This window comes from Oenanthe melanoleuca, chromosome 1A (genome assembly GCF_029582105.1).
Source record: "Oenanthe melanoleuca isolate GR-GAL-2019-014 chromosome 1A, OMel1.0, whole genome shotgun sequence".
In the NCBI taxonomy this organism is placed as follows: domain Eukaryota; kingdom Metazoa; phylum Chordata; class Aves; order Passeriformes; family Muscicapidae; genus Oenanthe; species Oenanthe melanoleuca.
This window is the reverse complement of record NC_079334.1, coordinates 61,050,764-61,067,575: the sequence shown is the minus strand read 5'-3', so window position 1 is coordinate 61,067,575 and position 16,812 is coordinate 61,050,764. Positions and strand designations below refer to the sequence as shown.

The 16,812-nt window shown below is 35.7% G+C and overlaps 1 protein-coding gene across 1 annotated transcript in view; it reads left to right on the top strand.

Annotated features, from left to right (window-relative positions):
* The window catches only part of SEMA3E (semaphorin 3E), a 128,278-nt gene that overhangs the window by 93,527 nt on the left and 17,939 nt on the right, over positions 1-16,812 (top strand). The window contains exons 5-11 of the mRNA XM_056482270.1: positions 237-330; positions 6,505-6,624; positions 6,999-7,141; positions 8,861-8,975; positions 9,306-9,375; positions 10,777-10,921; positions 15,484-15,706. Coding sequence (XP_056338245.1) covers positions 237-330; positions 6,505-6,624; positions 6,999-7,141; positions 8,861-8,975; positions 9,306-9,375; positions 10,777-10,921; positions 15,484-15,706 — 910 coding nt within the window. The remainder of the gene's footprint in view (positions 1-236; positions 331-6,504; positions 6,625-6,998; positions 7,142-8,860; positions 8,976-9,305; positions 9,376-10,776; positions 10,922-15,483; positions 15,707-16,812) is intronic.

Genomic DNA, 16,812 nt, shown 5'->3' with positions numbered 1-16,812 from the left:
AGTGAAATTTAGTGCAATTTTTTTTATTCTTTTTGGGCAGAGCACACACAAAGGTTATTTGTAGAAACCCAGAGAATTTTTACTAGTACATCAGTGAGCAACCATAATTGTGTTTTCTTCCTAATGAAGTCAATCCTCTACAAAGCTATAACAAAGTTAAAGTTTGTGTCTAAGGACTGTGTTTCTTTGCCTGTAGGGTTTATGGTGTTCTCTGTCTTTTTTTTTTTTTTCCTAAGGATCATCTGTTTCAACTGGAATCGCACAAATTTGAGAGAGGACGAGGCAGGTGCCCTTTTGACCCCAGTTCTTCCTTCACCTCCATCTTAATTGGTAATGATCTTTATGTCACAATCCTGTCAATCTTTCATTCTGGGTCTCTTTCTTCAGCACACCAAAGTGTTGTCAGCCTTCCACTGCAATCTTCCACTTGTCAGGCTTAATCCTCGTGGTGCTGCCCACATTAATATTACATTCCAGGCAGCATTAACCACAGCAAGGGTGTCTCACTGAAGTGAAATGTTGAATGACATGTGCCATCCTGAAGGGAATTGATTGTTGTGTAATTATGGAAATAATAATTTCCTGCTTTCCTTAAAAGCAAAGAAGCATGATTAGCTTAGTCATTTACACCACTTTCATGTACTGAGATGAATCTGAGCAACAAGCACCCTGTAAAAATGTGAATGTAACAGTTTTATATCAAGCTTTATTGATTATATAAATTACTATTTTTGAGATGAAATTTTCTTTATTTCAATTCTGTGTTTTAACAAAACTATTGTACCCTGGTGGTTCTGAGTTAGAAGAGTTGATCCTATACTCAAAAGATATAAAAATAGAATTCAGCCTAAGTCCTGCCATGCCAGGAAGCTGTGCTGGACTGGGATCTTTGAAGTTGTGATATAGCAAACCATATGGGCTTTCCTCAAAAATGTTTTCTTAAAACATTTTGTGAGATGAAGCAAAGACAGTCTTGGCACTATTGACCAACTGTACATTGACTAAAAATACCCTGGAACAGCAGGTAAATGGTAAAAGCTAGATGGAGTTAGGGAGTAGCACAGTGATTTCTGGGTTTAGAAAACATAAACAAAAACTGAGCATTCAAAAGGGATATAGATTAAAGGAAAGCTAGGAAAAGAAGCTAAAGATTAAATACATTTTCTATCTTTCAGGGATGAAAAAATAGGATTTTAGGGCCCTTTTGATATTTGCATTTGTCTCTGCATCTTAAAATCAGACAACTAAATTCTCTGATGATTAACTACAATGGTATGGCTCATCCATGGTGGTGATGAAGTATTGGTCATGAGTGACATTTGTATTTTAATACACTAGGTTTATTTGTTCCTTTACATTACCAAATTAATTAAAAGAAGAATCTTCAGCAGTAATGATACATTTTTCCCATTGCAGTGATTAATAAAAATATTCTTAATTTTCAATTAAAAAAGGTAAAGTTGAGCTCTAATTCTTGAGTTAGTGGGTAAAGAAGCTGTAGAAGAAGAAGAAAAACATACCTGACCCTCCAAAATCCATGAAGCACAGATTGTCACGCTCTTATCCCACTTTAATTTCTAAATTGTTTCTACAGTTTTTGACAGATTCCAGTCTCAGCTTAGCCTGGGAACAAAGACTCATGGAATTGCTGTAGGCCTGAAACCTCACAGTCTAATCTTGAAGTCCTTCTCAAGCTTTCCTCAGACAGAACTAAGTAAATAAATTAACCTGATCATGTTCCTACTGTGAGATCAATGTGAATTTTATTTGCTTAAATGGAAGCCAGATTGTCTCACTGAACTTTACGAGTTTGCCTGAAATATGGGAGGTCCTATAGATCCTCATATTTTATCTGAAGGAGAAAAAAATTAAATAAGCCCTTCCCTGATAATTGCTGATTAGAGTCTTGGAGGTCCATTGACAAAGACTTATAAAATAAATCTGACAAAGCTAAAAATTCTGTAATGTAGCAAGATTAACAGGAGAAAATAATATTTTTATCAGATCACTGATGCATCAAAATACAGACTTTCACCTCTTCATCAAAACTAGCAAAGTATTTAGAGGCTGATTTCTAGCCATCCATTAGGAAATTTCAAGTTATCATGAAATGATATTTTTAAGCATAAGAAAGTTCTTCCAAGATTTTATTATTTAATTTATTATTTCATATTTTTAACTACTAGAATTAAGTGCTTCCAACACTTAAGAAGGAAGTGTTAAGTATCTTAAGGAAGTTTGAATTTCTATTTATTCTATTTTATTCTACCAACTTCTACCAGAGACACACAGTTCTCAGAATAAAATGCTGCACCTTAGACTCCAGTATGCATGTCCTTTATCTCTGCAGGTAGCCAATTGAAAAGTTTGGAAGACCTAGATACAAACACAGTGAATAATAATCTTTTAATTGAAATTTGAGAATGAGACAGACTTCTAATGCCAAATGCACTGGGAAGGAAGGGATGCTCCTTCATTCAGACAATGCACCCTCCAGGACGGGTCTTCCAGTCCTTCCTCCAGTGCTTGGGAGTTTAGTTCTTCTTCATGCACTTCAGTTTTCTTAGAAAGTGACATCTGCTCCTGGTATGAAGTCAGCATGGTCCTGGAGGCTGCACCCCAGAGCTGATGCAGGTTCAGCCATGTGCATGTCCTTGGAAAGGTTTTATGCAAACCTGTTAGCAAAGCACACCCAGCACCTTCTTCCTCCTAAGGAAAATACTCAAAGCCTGCTCCCTCCTCTGCCCCTCACATTAACACAGCACCTACACCAGCATGGCCATTGACTAACAGTGAGGATTAGGCTAAGAAAATTTTACACACTTCTCATAAAGCTTTAAAAGCTTTTAAAATCTTGATATTGAAAGATCATTTGCACCATAACTAATTCAGACCAGATTTAACTGGATGAACTTAGGAAGAGAGATAATCCCTTGTTCAGCATCTCTATGTATTTCAACACAAGAGTTAAAACACCCACTCCAAGAAAACAAATCAGTTCGTGATTTGGCTTTAAAATTAAGTATCTGTGCTTTTGTCAGCATTATTGTAGGTTATCTGACCCACTAGTGAAGTAGCTTGTGATGAATTCCTCAGTATATGTACAGCCAATTAATTTATTGCCAGCACCAGGAAACAGAATGGAAGTTGGATGGCAGACAGGCTGAATAAAACGTTTATGTTTAGCTCAACAGTATATAAAACTTTTGGACTTTTATTCCTAATGAACTCCCCCATCTGCTTTCAATAGCCAAAACTATTTTTGATACCAGATCTTGTACTCTGATTAACTTAGACCACATTAGCTGAGAAATTAGTTTATGTCCATGTATTCTTACCTGAAATATATCAAAAGCAAGTGTGGAAAAACCTAAATTAAATCTGAATAAGTAAATATCCAGGGAATCCATTACAAAATTATTTTCTGCTTTTACAGTTTTAAAAGTTAGGTATCTGTGTCTTTTCTTTTAGGCTAGACAAAAATGCATTTTTTTCTCAAAACAAAAGATAAAATATTTGAGTGATAGATGGAAAATACAAATATACAGAGATATTAGTTAAACAATAGGGGCTTTTTAATTTGTGGTTTTCATGCTACCAAAATAATAATTTTCTAAAATGTGAATTAGTCTTCTGATTTTAGTTGTCATGTGAGTAACTGACTGACAGTCAAAGAAATGCATGAAAGGTGCAGTTTATGTTCTGCTCATTACCTTCTAACACTTTATTCATAAACTAAATTTTCCACATTACACAAAAAAGACTACTGATGAATAATAGCTTCCAATAGTTGATGAATAATAGCTTCCAGCTTGAATTATGACCTCCCAATTTGATGCAGGTACACAAAACATGCCACCATTAAGGTGGTAGCAGCCTATTTATAGAAATCTTTTGTATGAGTAATTTAATTTAAATGCTTCATTCTGTTTTTCTTTGGGATTGCCGCCTAGGAATTTTGAAGGTTTTAGAAGAAAAAGTTTGTATTTTAATTTGTTAATATTTTGCTTTGAATAAAAAGGCAAAATAAAGATTTTTTTTTTAAATAGTCGCCATTAAATTTTGATGTATTTGTTAGCTTGAAAAGATGCTGGCTAAAAGATGAAAAAATGCTAGCTAAAAAATATGTGTATCACTTGAGCTAGAACTGGTCTTTGAGTTTTTTGTTTGCTTAAAGAAGGAAAGAAGAAACTTTTTGTTCTTTTTAGAAAATTATTAACTAGGCTATTAACCTGATAAAAAAAAAAAACACTTAAATTTTAGCCATTTAACATGAAGTTGATGTGAGACTGGAAGAAGAGAGGAGTAGTGAAGGTCTCTGAAGTTACTCAGCTGATTTTCACTGGAATGTAGAGGTAAATCAGTGTGATGTGCAGCAGTATGACACCCTGCAACCAAGACAGGATTGAATTGATATGTGATGGTAGTTTTTCAAGGGAGGAGAAAAAAGTAAAAATCTTTCCAGAACTCTTCAAGCCTCAGTCTTAGGTTATCTCTAAATCTGGAATTTGTCAGCACCTGTAAAAACCTAGCAGTGTTCAAAATTTGTAACCTACATTTATAGCAAAGGCTTTTGAAAAGGACAAAGATCCTCTTAGTGTCAAGAGTGCAAAATATCTTGGAATTATCTTGAATGCTTTTGTGCTGATATATTTAGCAGTCACATTTGTCAGTACTGTCCCATTGTTGTTTTTAGGTGAAGTGACCTGTCTACTCATACATGGTACTTATATTTAGTTTTGTAACAGCACAGTGCAAAAATCATATTGAATTTCTCTATCTGTAAAATATCCTTCATGGAACAATATCTATCCAGGACTGAAAATTCCATTTTCCCCACTCAGGATCTCACAGGTACAATCACTCATTCTTTCTTCAGTATATGGTAGAATGCCATACCAGCAGGTTAGTTATTTATAATAACATTTTACAACTATGTCAAATAGAAGGAATAGACTTAATATTCAAACTTCAGAACATCTGGACTCACAGATGTCAATCCTGATCATTGGCAACATGTGATGAATCATTTACCCTGCACTGATACATTCTCCAAGATTCATTATAGTTCTGAAAAGATAAAATGTCCTGTTTTGCATACACATCACCTAAACTGAGAAGAATACCAGCCAGTCTGATATAGTTTTCCAACAGAACTTCCAAAAGGGGATATCTGAGTAATGTAACTCATTAATTAGGATTGTGAAGTTTTTTTGAAGCAAATAGTTATAAATACACTGGCAAATTCTACAGTTTAAACAGCTCTGTGCTGTTTAAATAATAAAGGTCTCTATTAGTTTTGAACAATATTAACTTCTACAGCTGCTATAATTTACACTTAAATTTTACTTCACTTGCCAATATGTTACACTACATCTTGACCATGTATTTTGCAGGGCAATAACCATTCTGTCTATGATGAAGCCTAGGGCAAAACTGTGGTCAGCTCCAATTCAACAGTTGGAACCAGCCCCAGCTGCCAAACTATTAACTTTTCAGAATAATCATTCACAATTATGCTGCCATTCAATTTATATGTCTCTCTTAAAAGAAACAAATTTACACTTTCAGGTAGACCTGAAAACAAAATTCTTGATTTCTGCTATAATCTTTTATAAAAGCCAGCAACATTATTTGGATGTATCAATCATGTGTATTTTGATTAAGGTGCAGGAAGATGTGTCACTGAAGCCTCCACTCAGATTAGCCTTCACCTGGAAATAATTTATTTCCCTTTCCTTGAGCAGTTTAATTCCTTTGTGTTATTTTCTAGCATAAGGATGCCACCTAGTGACAACAGCTGTCTGCTTCTTAAATAGTGCCTACAAGATTTTTAATCCAAGTCTACAAGGATTTGAAATAAGTTATCATTAATGCTTGGTCAGTTAAGGGGAATAGTGTCGATACAAAAAAAGGTAGAATTATGGATGGCATTTTACCGAGGTAAAATATATCCAATATCACAAATCTAAATGGGTCAGTGATAGGTTTGATTTTTGAATATATTAAATTGTACTTATATTGATTTTTCAGCAGTGTCTGTTATTCAGTGTATTATTTCTAAATTTTCTGATGCTTGCTTAATTTGTGAATACCATCTAAATCCTTGGGAAATGAGGCCAAATTTTTTTTCATAAATTTTTCAAGAACTATTAATGACCAGTTGTGGAGGATGGATGAAATCTCAGGTTCTGTCCTTATGCTGGTTAAATATTTCAGTGCTATGAAAACACATTATTGTGTACCAGAGGAAAAAAGTCCCTTTTTATGTGTCCACTGAACATGGAATCCTCTCAGCCAGGAATATATTCCCAAACAGTAATTATTCCAGGTGAAGTGGAACAGTTCCAGTAGGCTGACTGGAAAATTCCTCAGTGTAATAATTAGGTAATGTAATGGTATACACCATATTTATAATGTGGTTCCAATGACATGAAATGAAATTAATATGTAGAGTATGACCAGTTTTTTTCATTTTAGTTTTTTTTAATGTCTGTTCTGCAGGTGGTGAGCTTTTTACTGGTCTCTACAGCGACTACTGGGGAAGAGATTCTGCTCTGTTTCGCTCCACCAGCCGCACGGCCCATCTGCGCACTGAGCCTGACAATGAGCGCCTGCTGAAAGGTGTGGGCAGGAGAAGGAGCTAAACCAGAGGTGTTTCAGATGACTAGACAATTTCTGGTTTGCATGGGATCAGAGATAGCTATGCTAGTATCTGTGTCGGGTTTTAGCCCAGTTCAAATTAAAGTACGTGAAACACAGAGAATGGGAGTGGAAAACCGTCTTTTTCAAAAATGCAAAGAAATATTAATTTGTCAATTGGAGGTGTAAAAATGTTTCAACATTAATCTATTCCACTTGTTCTATAGATACCCACCAAAAGAATTTCTTTTACCTCTAGTTTTATTTTTTGGTTGCTATTGACTGGTTTTAAGGCTTGAAAAAATAAGGTTATATTTTAATAACTGGACTCAATTCCTTTTTGTTTTTTTCTGAAGAACCAAAATTTGTTGGCTCATACATGATTCCTGACAATGAAGACCACGATGATAACAAAGTATATTTCTTCTTTACTGAAAAAGCTTTGGAAGCTGAGACAAACACTCATGCCATATATACCAGAGTGGGACGTGTATGTGCGGTAAGATCCTTTCTCTGATTGTGCAGATGGCAAACTAGAACAAATGACGAATTATCCAACAAATTATTATCACAAACAGGCTTAAGTTTTACCAGAAGGAGCAGAAAGATCATGAGGAAAGTCTTGGGTTCCCTGTACTGTTCTGTTGGATTATCCATTTCCCACTCAGGCCATCCTCCTGGTGTGTTGATCTTATCTCTTTTTGGCTCCCTGGCTCCACACAGAAATAAGATCTTGGGCAGTTGCTGGAGAGGAGCACTCTTAATATGATTTCCCAGTTGCTCATATTGGTGCTCTCTAAACACTGATGAATTTTAGGTGCCTTCCTCTTCTAATAACCAACTACTACCAATAGCCAACTACTGTAAGGCTGGTGGGAGTCTGGGACTACATCAGCTTGATTAAAGGAAAGAAAGTGAAGGTTATTTCTTAACATCCGCTTTTGTTTCAAAAAAGAATTTGTATTCCCCCTTCTAACTGTAGAGGATACAGTTTAGGGGATTCCTAAAACTACTCAGCAAAGAACAAGATGCAAGTTAATTATTTTATGTCACCTCAATAAATGGTATTTGTCATGTATATTCACCAGCATGCTGCCTCTTTCCTAGGTACACGTTTATAACTTAAAAACATCTGATGTATGCAAAGTACCAAACTGCAGCCTCAGACATTAATGTTCACAAAGCCACTTGGATTTCTGGATTCCAACCTGCATCAAGATCCAAACTGGAATTGTTTGGCTTTTGATCTGAATATATGCCTGGATAGATTATTTTAATAATTCCCTCTGCTCTGCAATATATCCACCTGGAGGTCTTATCTCTAGCCATGGGTTAAACCAAAATCCCACTTTTCTCTTCCACATCTCCAAAACTTATCTGGCCATTAACTTCACAGCTGTATATCACAATTCATATTTGGTTTAATGAATAGAAAAAAATTGCTAGCTGGTAATTCAAGAACTGGCTTTCTCCCCCCCCACCAGCTTTTACATTTTTATGTGAACTGTAACAGGTTTTGTGATACAGAAGCATGTACTCTGCATATTTCTACTTTTCTGAGGGAAGCAGATCTCTGTTTGTGAAAGGAGTTTTGCAAGCCTGTTGCAGAGCCTTCAAAAGCCAGTTACACAGGTCTTGAATATAAGGCCATAGATTGAGGATGCTGCCTAAAGCAAGTAGTACTAAATGTTCCCTTTTCTTGAAAGTGCCAACTGTTGCAAGAGCAAGAAAAAAGTGACAGACATAGTGAGACAGTTGTTATTTAAGGTTGTTGAAATTGTTAGAAAACTATGTAAATAATTGCCTCAGACTTGCCCCAGCTGCACCAGGTCTATAGATAGATTCAGGACTTCAGTTTCCAGATACATAGAACTAACCCTGCACTGAGCTCTTAAAGCAAAACTAAACTTCACTTTGCAAAAATGAGCAATAAAAAAAGAAAGCTTTACAACAGCTGTATAGCTAAAACTATCCAGGGATGTGGTAGAGAATTAAAAAATTCTTATGAAACCACAGAGCTTAATGAGACCTGGACTTGATCAGTGCAATCCTACTTGAAAACTGACTCCAGAAGAATAATTCTAGTAATAGACATGTGGTTTGAAAATGGATGCTTTTGACATTAGAAGATATAACGAGCAGCTAATTCATCAGTGATGTTTGTGCTTCTAGACTTACTCATTCATGTTACCACTGGCATTTGTTTCTCTCTACACAGAATGACATGGGAGGCCAGAGAGTACTCGTCAATAAATGGACCACTTTCCTCAAAACCAGACTAGTTTGTTCTGTGCCTGGGAGAAATGGAATTGATACACATTTTGATGAATTAGGTAAATATCTTAGACAGCAACAAACATGAAACCATGGAAAAAAGACTATACCTTCATGAATACACATCTTACTGTCAAATGCTGCACTTGTATTCATTGTCAGGAAATGGTGTTTCCAATGTATGTGAAGTTCTGCACATGTGGTGTTCACTATCACAAATTATTCCTTTATGTAGTGCACTGTTTTTAAAGATTGCTTTTAAAATCTGCATAAAATTGAATGGAATAAATGAGTAAAATAGGATCATGCTTTTAAGAATCAATGAATTTTCTTTTGGTGGGCTGAGAAAAGTAGGTTTTTAACAATATTATTGCATTTAAATTTTACAGAGGATGTGTTTTTGCTGCAAACTCGTGATAACAAAAATCCAGTGATATTTGGCCTCTTCAACACGACAAGGTAAACAACTAGAAGAAATAATAGCAGCCATAGAGGAATGTTGGAACAGTCTATTAAAGAGATAGAAGCTGGATAATACATATCCCTTAGCAAATATACAGTAAACAGCTTAATCTCAATTCTATTCACAGTGGGCTTCCTTGCTAATGTAAAAATTTCTCTATAATACTCAGGGGCTTGAAGTCTCATTCTGTGATTCAGTATATCTGGATCACAAATTAATTAAGTGTTTCTCAGATTGACAATTTCCTTTATCAAAGTATATGCACACCTGCATGCTTGTAAGAACAGCATCTCAGAGCCACCTGTCTTCCTTATGAGCTCCATTGTAATTCCACTGTAATTCAAGGTTAAGTAGATAGCAGCTTAAATTCCTACAAACTTCTTAGTGAAGCCTAAAGCAAGAGCTGCAATGTTGCTGGTGGCCTCCTTTTCCTTTTCCACTGCAGCCTAGCTCAGGTGCAAGCACACAGTACTCCCAGCTTGGAAATCTGACTGTTACTTATAGTAACAGGTAGAAAAGAGCACCTACTCTTTTGCCACTTTCTCCAGATGTTTTGGGGTTTTTTTTAATTTTGTTTTTGATTTGGTTTTGGTTTTATTTTTCTTTTTTAATAACAAAAGGCAGATCTGCTCCTCTAGGGTTGCAGACACATGGTATTTCCTGCTGACTCAATGCCAATAAAGAAAGTTGGGCACCAAAATGAAATTTTCTGGATCACCTTCTGCAGTCTTGAGAAATATATTCTTTGTAGAGAGCACCAATGTTTCTATAAAAAAAAAATGAAACAAAACAACTAAAAAACTAAAAACAATTGCTCTTCTGGGGCAAAGTAAAATAACATTTTAAAATAAAATTTAAAAATAAAATAAAAACTTTTATCTGCATTTTTTCTACATAAAATGATCTGATCTATCTAATAAAAACCAACCAACATTCCCACTCAATACAAAATGGACTCATTTTAGCACTGTTTTTTTTTAGTCAGCATTGGTTGGTTCCCATCTTTCCAAGCAACAAACAGTAGGAAAAAGTTAAAGAGGAAAAATGGTCAACTATTTAAGTTCCTAATCCGAGACATACAGGACCTAAGTTCAGCTGGTTTTGCTTTCTCTGTACTTCTAAACAAGTAATTTAGAGTTTTTATACACTAGCATCAAATTTTGGCAGTACAACACAGAGCTTCCTTGGAGAAATGTTATGAATATAAGCACATTAAAGACCTTTCAAGAGCATTGGATGCAGTATTTAGAAGAAAAGCATATAGGAAAATATAAGTAGTGTTTTCCCTCTGAATGCTGTTGAAATGTGACTTGTTTTTAATTACATAATAATGCCAGTATTATCTGGACAGAATGTGACATATTGCTTTAATAATGTCTTTAAATTTTGCTCCACAGCAATATATTTAGAGGATATGCCATATGTGTTTACCACATGGCAAGTGTCCGAGCTGCTTTCAATGGACCATATGCTCATAAAGAAGGACCTGAATACCACTGGGCTCTCTATGAAAGAAAAGTACCTTATCCTAGACCTGGTTCAGTAAGTACAGTCTATTTTCCACTGCTTTGCTGTGAAAATGATTTTGGAAAGGAAAAGCAGACTGCTGCTAATGTACATATCTTCTTGACTTCACAGTCCAGGATATACTCCTTTGCTTGTTTACATGCTCCAGGTATTCCTGGAAAAGTGTGGAATGGCTCAGCAATAAGTACTAGAACCATACATTTTCCAAAGGAAAATAGTGGGATTAAGTATTTAAGGTTTTTCAAAATCCTGTTGGGACATGATTTTCTCAACATTGTGTAAAGGTCCTAAGGTCCCAAAATTAGGACTCCAGGCAAAGGGGATAGAAAGAGGCAGATCCAGCAGGTGGTCAGAGGCATTCAGTTTCATTCAGAAACATTAAGTGCATTACCTGTGAAGGAACCTCTCTTTCTTTTTTTTAGCTTGCTGAAACCAGGACATTTAACAATTGTTAAAGGAAGAAGAAACAAACAAACAAAAACCCAAAGAAACAAAAAAAAAACCCAAAAAAACCAAAACAAAGAAACCCCAAGAGAATCCACTATTTCAATGTCAGGTGATTCTTGTTCCTTTTTCCACCTCATTTTCCAAAAGGATCAAATTTAAATACTTCTGTAATTTAGATCAATGAGCAGGTTAGAAATTAGACATATTTTAATAAAAGTAACTAATCAGAATAAATGCATTTGTAGATAAGGAGCAAATTCTCCATCATTCAAAGTCCTTTGCTCAAGATTGGTTCTTTCTGAAGCAATGGTCTGGCACCCTCACAGTTCATAGATTGCCTTTCAGACATCACAGTGAGATTTTACTGCTGTTCAGTCAGGTTCCTGAGCTTATCAACATTCTTGTTCTGTACCTTTTACAAAGGATACAAAAATATTAAAACAATACTGTAAAAAACCAATCTCAGAAAAATCACTCATACTTTTTGTTAATTTTCACACAAGTTTATTTATAAACTTACTTTTTTCCCAATGGCTATTAACTGAAGGAAAAAAACAAGACATATTTTGAAAATGCAATTAAATGGAATTACTGTAGGGAGCATTCAGCAGCTATAGAGGTGTTGTCAGGTAGATAGTTGTTCCTATCTGTACTCAGATTTCTGGAGGAAATCACAAACTCGTGACTTAAGAGACAAGTAATTAACTTCCACAAGGAATTCCTTTGTTGTTTTCTCAAGGACATCACAAGGAATCTTCACCTCAGGCCCTTTTTTCTGCAATTTCTGTGCCAGGTGCTCACATCCCCACTCGAGGTGCAGGTCAAAGGTGCCCTTTGCAGGACCTGTCACCATCCCAGGGCAGGCACAACCACAGCCTCCAGGAGGAGGCAGGCAATGCCAGCCTAACTCAGGGAAGCACAACATCCAGGATTTCTTTTTTGCCCTGTACCTTTTGGAATTACAGCTACCTGCCCACCCATGGCAGCTGTCATGTGCTGCAAAGCTGCTTTTGTTTGCACTCCTGAAGATCTACCCCTTGTCATGTCAGCACTGGGCAGATTTCTAACTCTGAGCAAAGACATTTCTAACAGCTGTTTGGATAAATCCCTTCCCAGTTTTCATTCTCCTCTTAATCTCCTCTCAGGCTGAGGGCTCACTCTCTTGATTTTAAAGGTGGAATAAACAGTTGCTGAAAATTCCTTTCAGTGCTGCTTTCTCTTTGCTAATTGAATCGATATTCCCTTTTGTACTAAAAGCAATCATTTCCAGAAATAAGCATTGGATACAATGCATTTATCAGAGAATCTCATGAATGAGAGGTGGAAATGTCTATTAGCTTATCTACTGCATTCCAGTGACACCTTTCTCCCTGTAGTATGACTTTAAATGCATATCCTTCCTCATTTTAGATTAATAATTTAAAATTTATATTTTTCTCTAGTTGTCTTGGGGTTACAGACATAAGTCAAAATTTAGAAGCAGATATTCCAAAAAAGAGATTCTCTAAGCTTTAAACATTATGAATATGATTTGATCATCTTGGCAAATGAAAAATCCCTGAACTTGTGCTGACATCAATAGCAAATATTTTTTTGTTTGTTTGATATCAACTGAAGTCACTAGTATTGAGTCAGGATAGAAAAACAGGTAAATAAATTATCACGTTTTAGGAAAAATGGTTGATTTCAAAGGAATTATTAGTTTCCTATTTGATATTTTGTATAGCAAATATAGGGGTTTTGCAGTTTTACCAAATAATGAGTATGTACTGTACATGGATTTCAGAATAGCTGTATATTTTGCAAAGATGATACAATCCAAGTTCTTTAAGTGTTATTAATTTTTTTCTGGGCAGTAGAACGCCTCACATATGTTATTTGGACTAGCATTAAACACAGGCATGAATTCAGTAATAGTGACTGCAGTTATTCCATTGATATCTCCTAGCACTGACGATTAAATGGAGTCTTTTTGGCAAGAAGGAGAGGACACAGAGCCAGCACTTCAGCAAGGCTGACAATGATTTATAGGAAGGCTGCCCTACGTTCCACTTGCTTTCAATGCTTCTCTTCCTTGGCCATGTTTGGGTCAGACTAGTGTCACCTCCCCAAAACCACAAGGCACAGGAACAGAAAAAGGAGCAGAAGAGTGCAAGTAATTTCCCAGTATCAGGGGGAAATTAGCTGAGGAAGCAGGTCTCTCCTGGGTGCTAATAGACTTAATTGTGGTTTTCTTTATATGCTGCAGAACACATCAGAGCTAAAGTAGATGGCTCTGCCTGCTAACAGAGATTAATTGATACGTTTTTAGCTTCTCATTTAGGGCGCAGCTTAGAGATCTTTGCATTGTTTATCCATTAGCATAAAGAGAAAGTGTGTAGCAGGCTGTAGTGAAGTGTTAGGCTTCACACTACAAACAATGTGCAGCACGTTGGTAAACTAAATCCCATTAACTTTCCTATTAGAGGAGTGACAGTGACAAGAAGCAAAAAATAATCTACTGATGGGCATCTCTGAGAGTCAGCACTCATTGATCTGAGGTATTGAATGAGTAAAGAATTAAGACTATGAGGAATGAGAGTAGAGTTTAAAGCTAAATAAACAGAAAGCCACTGCTAAGAGTCACACAGCTTCTGACAGACTGCAAACCTCTGCTATTATCTCTGCTGGTTTTTAGTTCATTTAGGCTGTGTTGCTTCTGGAAATGACATCAGTTACATCAAAAGTGGTGTTGATAGACTTCAGAGACAGCTGCATCTACAGTTTCCTTTCTAGACTACTTGATTTTATTTAATTAAAATGAAAAGCCTGTAAATGATTATTTTTATTAAATCTCTCCAGGACTAGAACTTTGTAAAGGGAACCTGGCAATGCCTATTCACTTAGTATGCTGTGCAGTGCATGGCAAACCCAGACTTAGCCTGTCTTCATGCTCCAGCTCTGTCTCTTTATTGCAAACAGCTGGTAAAATTCCATCACTAGGTTGATTAGACAATTACTTTTAAGTCAACACTGAACAAATACATTCCTGTAGCTAAACCCAAAAAGTGGAAACAAACATTGCCCTGCTTGACAAGTGCAGGAGTTTGTTATTGTCGATTACAGCTGACCACAAGTTTAAAATTACTGTTTCCAGTAATCACAAGGAGTATTTTATTTCATTTTATTGATTGAAAAATTCAATTTAAATAGAGAAAGGCTGCTACTGTGGCTTTGCTTGAAATTCTTCTTAAAACCACACTGTCTTATGAATATTTGGAGAAAGCAAATGGTAACTGAGATATTTCCAGTTTGATCATAAATGGTTTCAATTACACATCATGAAGCAAATTGGAACTGTTGGATCTATGTTCAGTTGGGAAACACTATCTCGTTCACAAAGCATCCTAAAATTAACTTCTCTCTTTAACGCATTAAATTATCTCTAATTGCACATTTGACTGAAGGACTAAGCCTCTCTTAATCAGTCACTGACATAAAGTTTATTTGCTTTGCAAACTGGTAGATTGATCAGTGCAAACATTTGTATTTGAAGCTAAACTGTGATATATAATACTGTCATCAAGAGTCAGGAATTAGAATCAAATATAATACTGTTAGAATGCCTGAAATCAAGAATTACTGTTGCTGATGGCATAATTTTTAAGTGTGCTTAGCTTCTTATTGTAATACATTTTGAAATAAAAAAATAATAAGATAGAGATTGATTTCAAGTATTAGTGTTCTGCTGACTTTGCATGGCTGTTTCTCTACTGGGAGAGAAAAATGTTTTCTTTTTACTCTGTCCATGGCCATTTCAATTACATCTTCAATATGAGTTTGGGGAAGACATAAGCACTATGACTTTTGTCAAAATCTAAAAGTGTTACTCTTTATTCTGTCTTAGTGTGCCAAAGAGGGACAAACTCCTTCTTTCTAAACATGACAATGCCAAGGCACTGTTCAGCATTTCCTTTCTTCTCATGGTTAATAATCCACACATGCATAAAGTATGGAGTTCGCTGTCCTAATTCCCAAAGTGGTCTGCTGTGCCTAGTTTCTGTAGCCTTGTCTTTATCCCTGACAACAAAACCCTTTTCTGACAATTTGTTGGGCAAACCTTCAGGATGATCTGCTCTGTGTTTTTGCAGTGTGCCAGCAAGGTGAACGGCGGGCTGTACACTACCACTAAAGACTACCCTGATGAAGCTGTCCATTTTGCCAGGAGTCATCCACTGATGTATCAGCCCATCAGGCCTGTTCATAAGAGACCAATACTAGTTAAAACAGATGGAAAGTACAATCTTAAACAAATAGCAGTGGACAGAGTGGAAGCTGAAGATGGGCAATATGATGTTTTGTTCATTGGCACAGGTAAAGCAAGCAAGAGAGAATTTTTGTATTTGCAATTTAGTAAGTTGTTTTGGTTGTTTTGTTGGGTTTGTTTTGTTTTTTTTTTTTCCTCCAGGATGAAGAAAATCAATACAATGTTTCTTGTTAGCAACTTTTTTTTTCTGTGCCAGTCTTTACCTTACAGAGGATATTAGTCATTCTAGACATGTGCTTCACTGTGATGCTAACATTATAAAGGAAAGTAATGGTAAGAAAACATTTAAAGACTAGCAAGAGAAACAAGTATAGGATTCCATTTTAATTTCTTTTCTTTTCAGAAAAGAACATATAAAAAATTGCAGAACAGCCAACCTTATTTTTTAAACTTCAGAACACTGTCATACATCTGAGCTGAGACTTGGAGACCTGAGAGAAACAGAGGTGATATGTTTTCCAAAAATATCAATTCAAGTTATTGGCTTTATTCCACAGTTTCTTTTGCCCAGTTCTGGAGACAACAAGTCTAGCTGATGCCATCTTCCAGGCTTGGGTTTCAACACAGCTCAAGGAAGGAAGGAGGAAATGCCCGATTTTAAAAAAATCAAAAGTGTTAGGTTTCCTGCCAAGTTTTCTTGTCTTTCTTCTGTGCCATTTTATTAAAATATAGAGAGCTTGTTTGAGAATAATTTTAAGCATCTTCCTAACAAACACAATAAAGACAAAATATAACATATACCTGCACTAAGTCAAATAAAGCAGAGAAAAATTAAATACCCTAATGGTATTTGAAAAACAGAAAAACTTAAGAAAACAAGAGGAAAAGCTGGAATTACACAAGACTTTAGTCACATCTAATCTGTCTGGAATAAAACCAAGGATTCTTACATTCACATTTAATCAATTTAACAACAGGAATGGTATCGCAAATCATTTTGACCATTTTGTTTAGGAAAGCAGTTCCAGTGAATTATTTTTTACTAATGAAATTCCTCTGATAAGTACATTTCGGTGTTGAGAACTGAATTCAAAAAAAGCATGTTCATAGAATAGCAAAGTCCAACTTATATTAGTGCTGTTTTCTAAAGTTTTAAACAGCCTTGGTGTGGTCTTGGTAATGGACTTAATCATGGTCTGTAAAACATTGTATC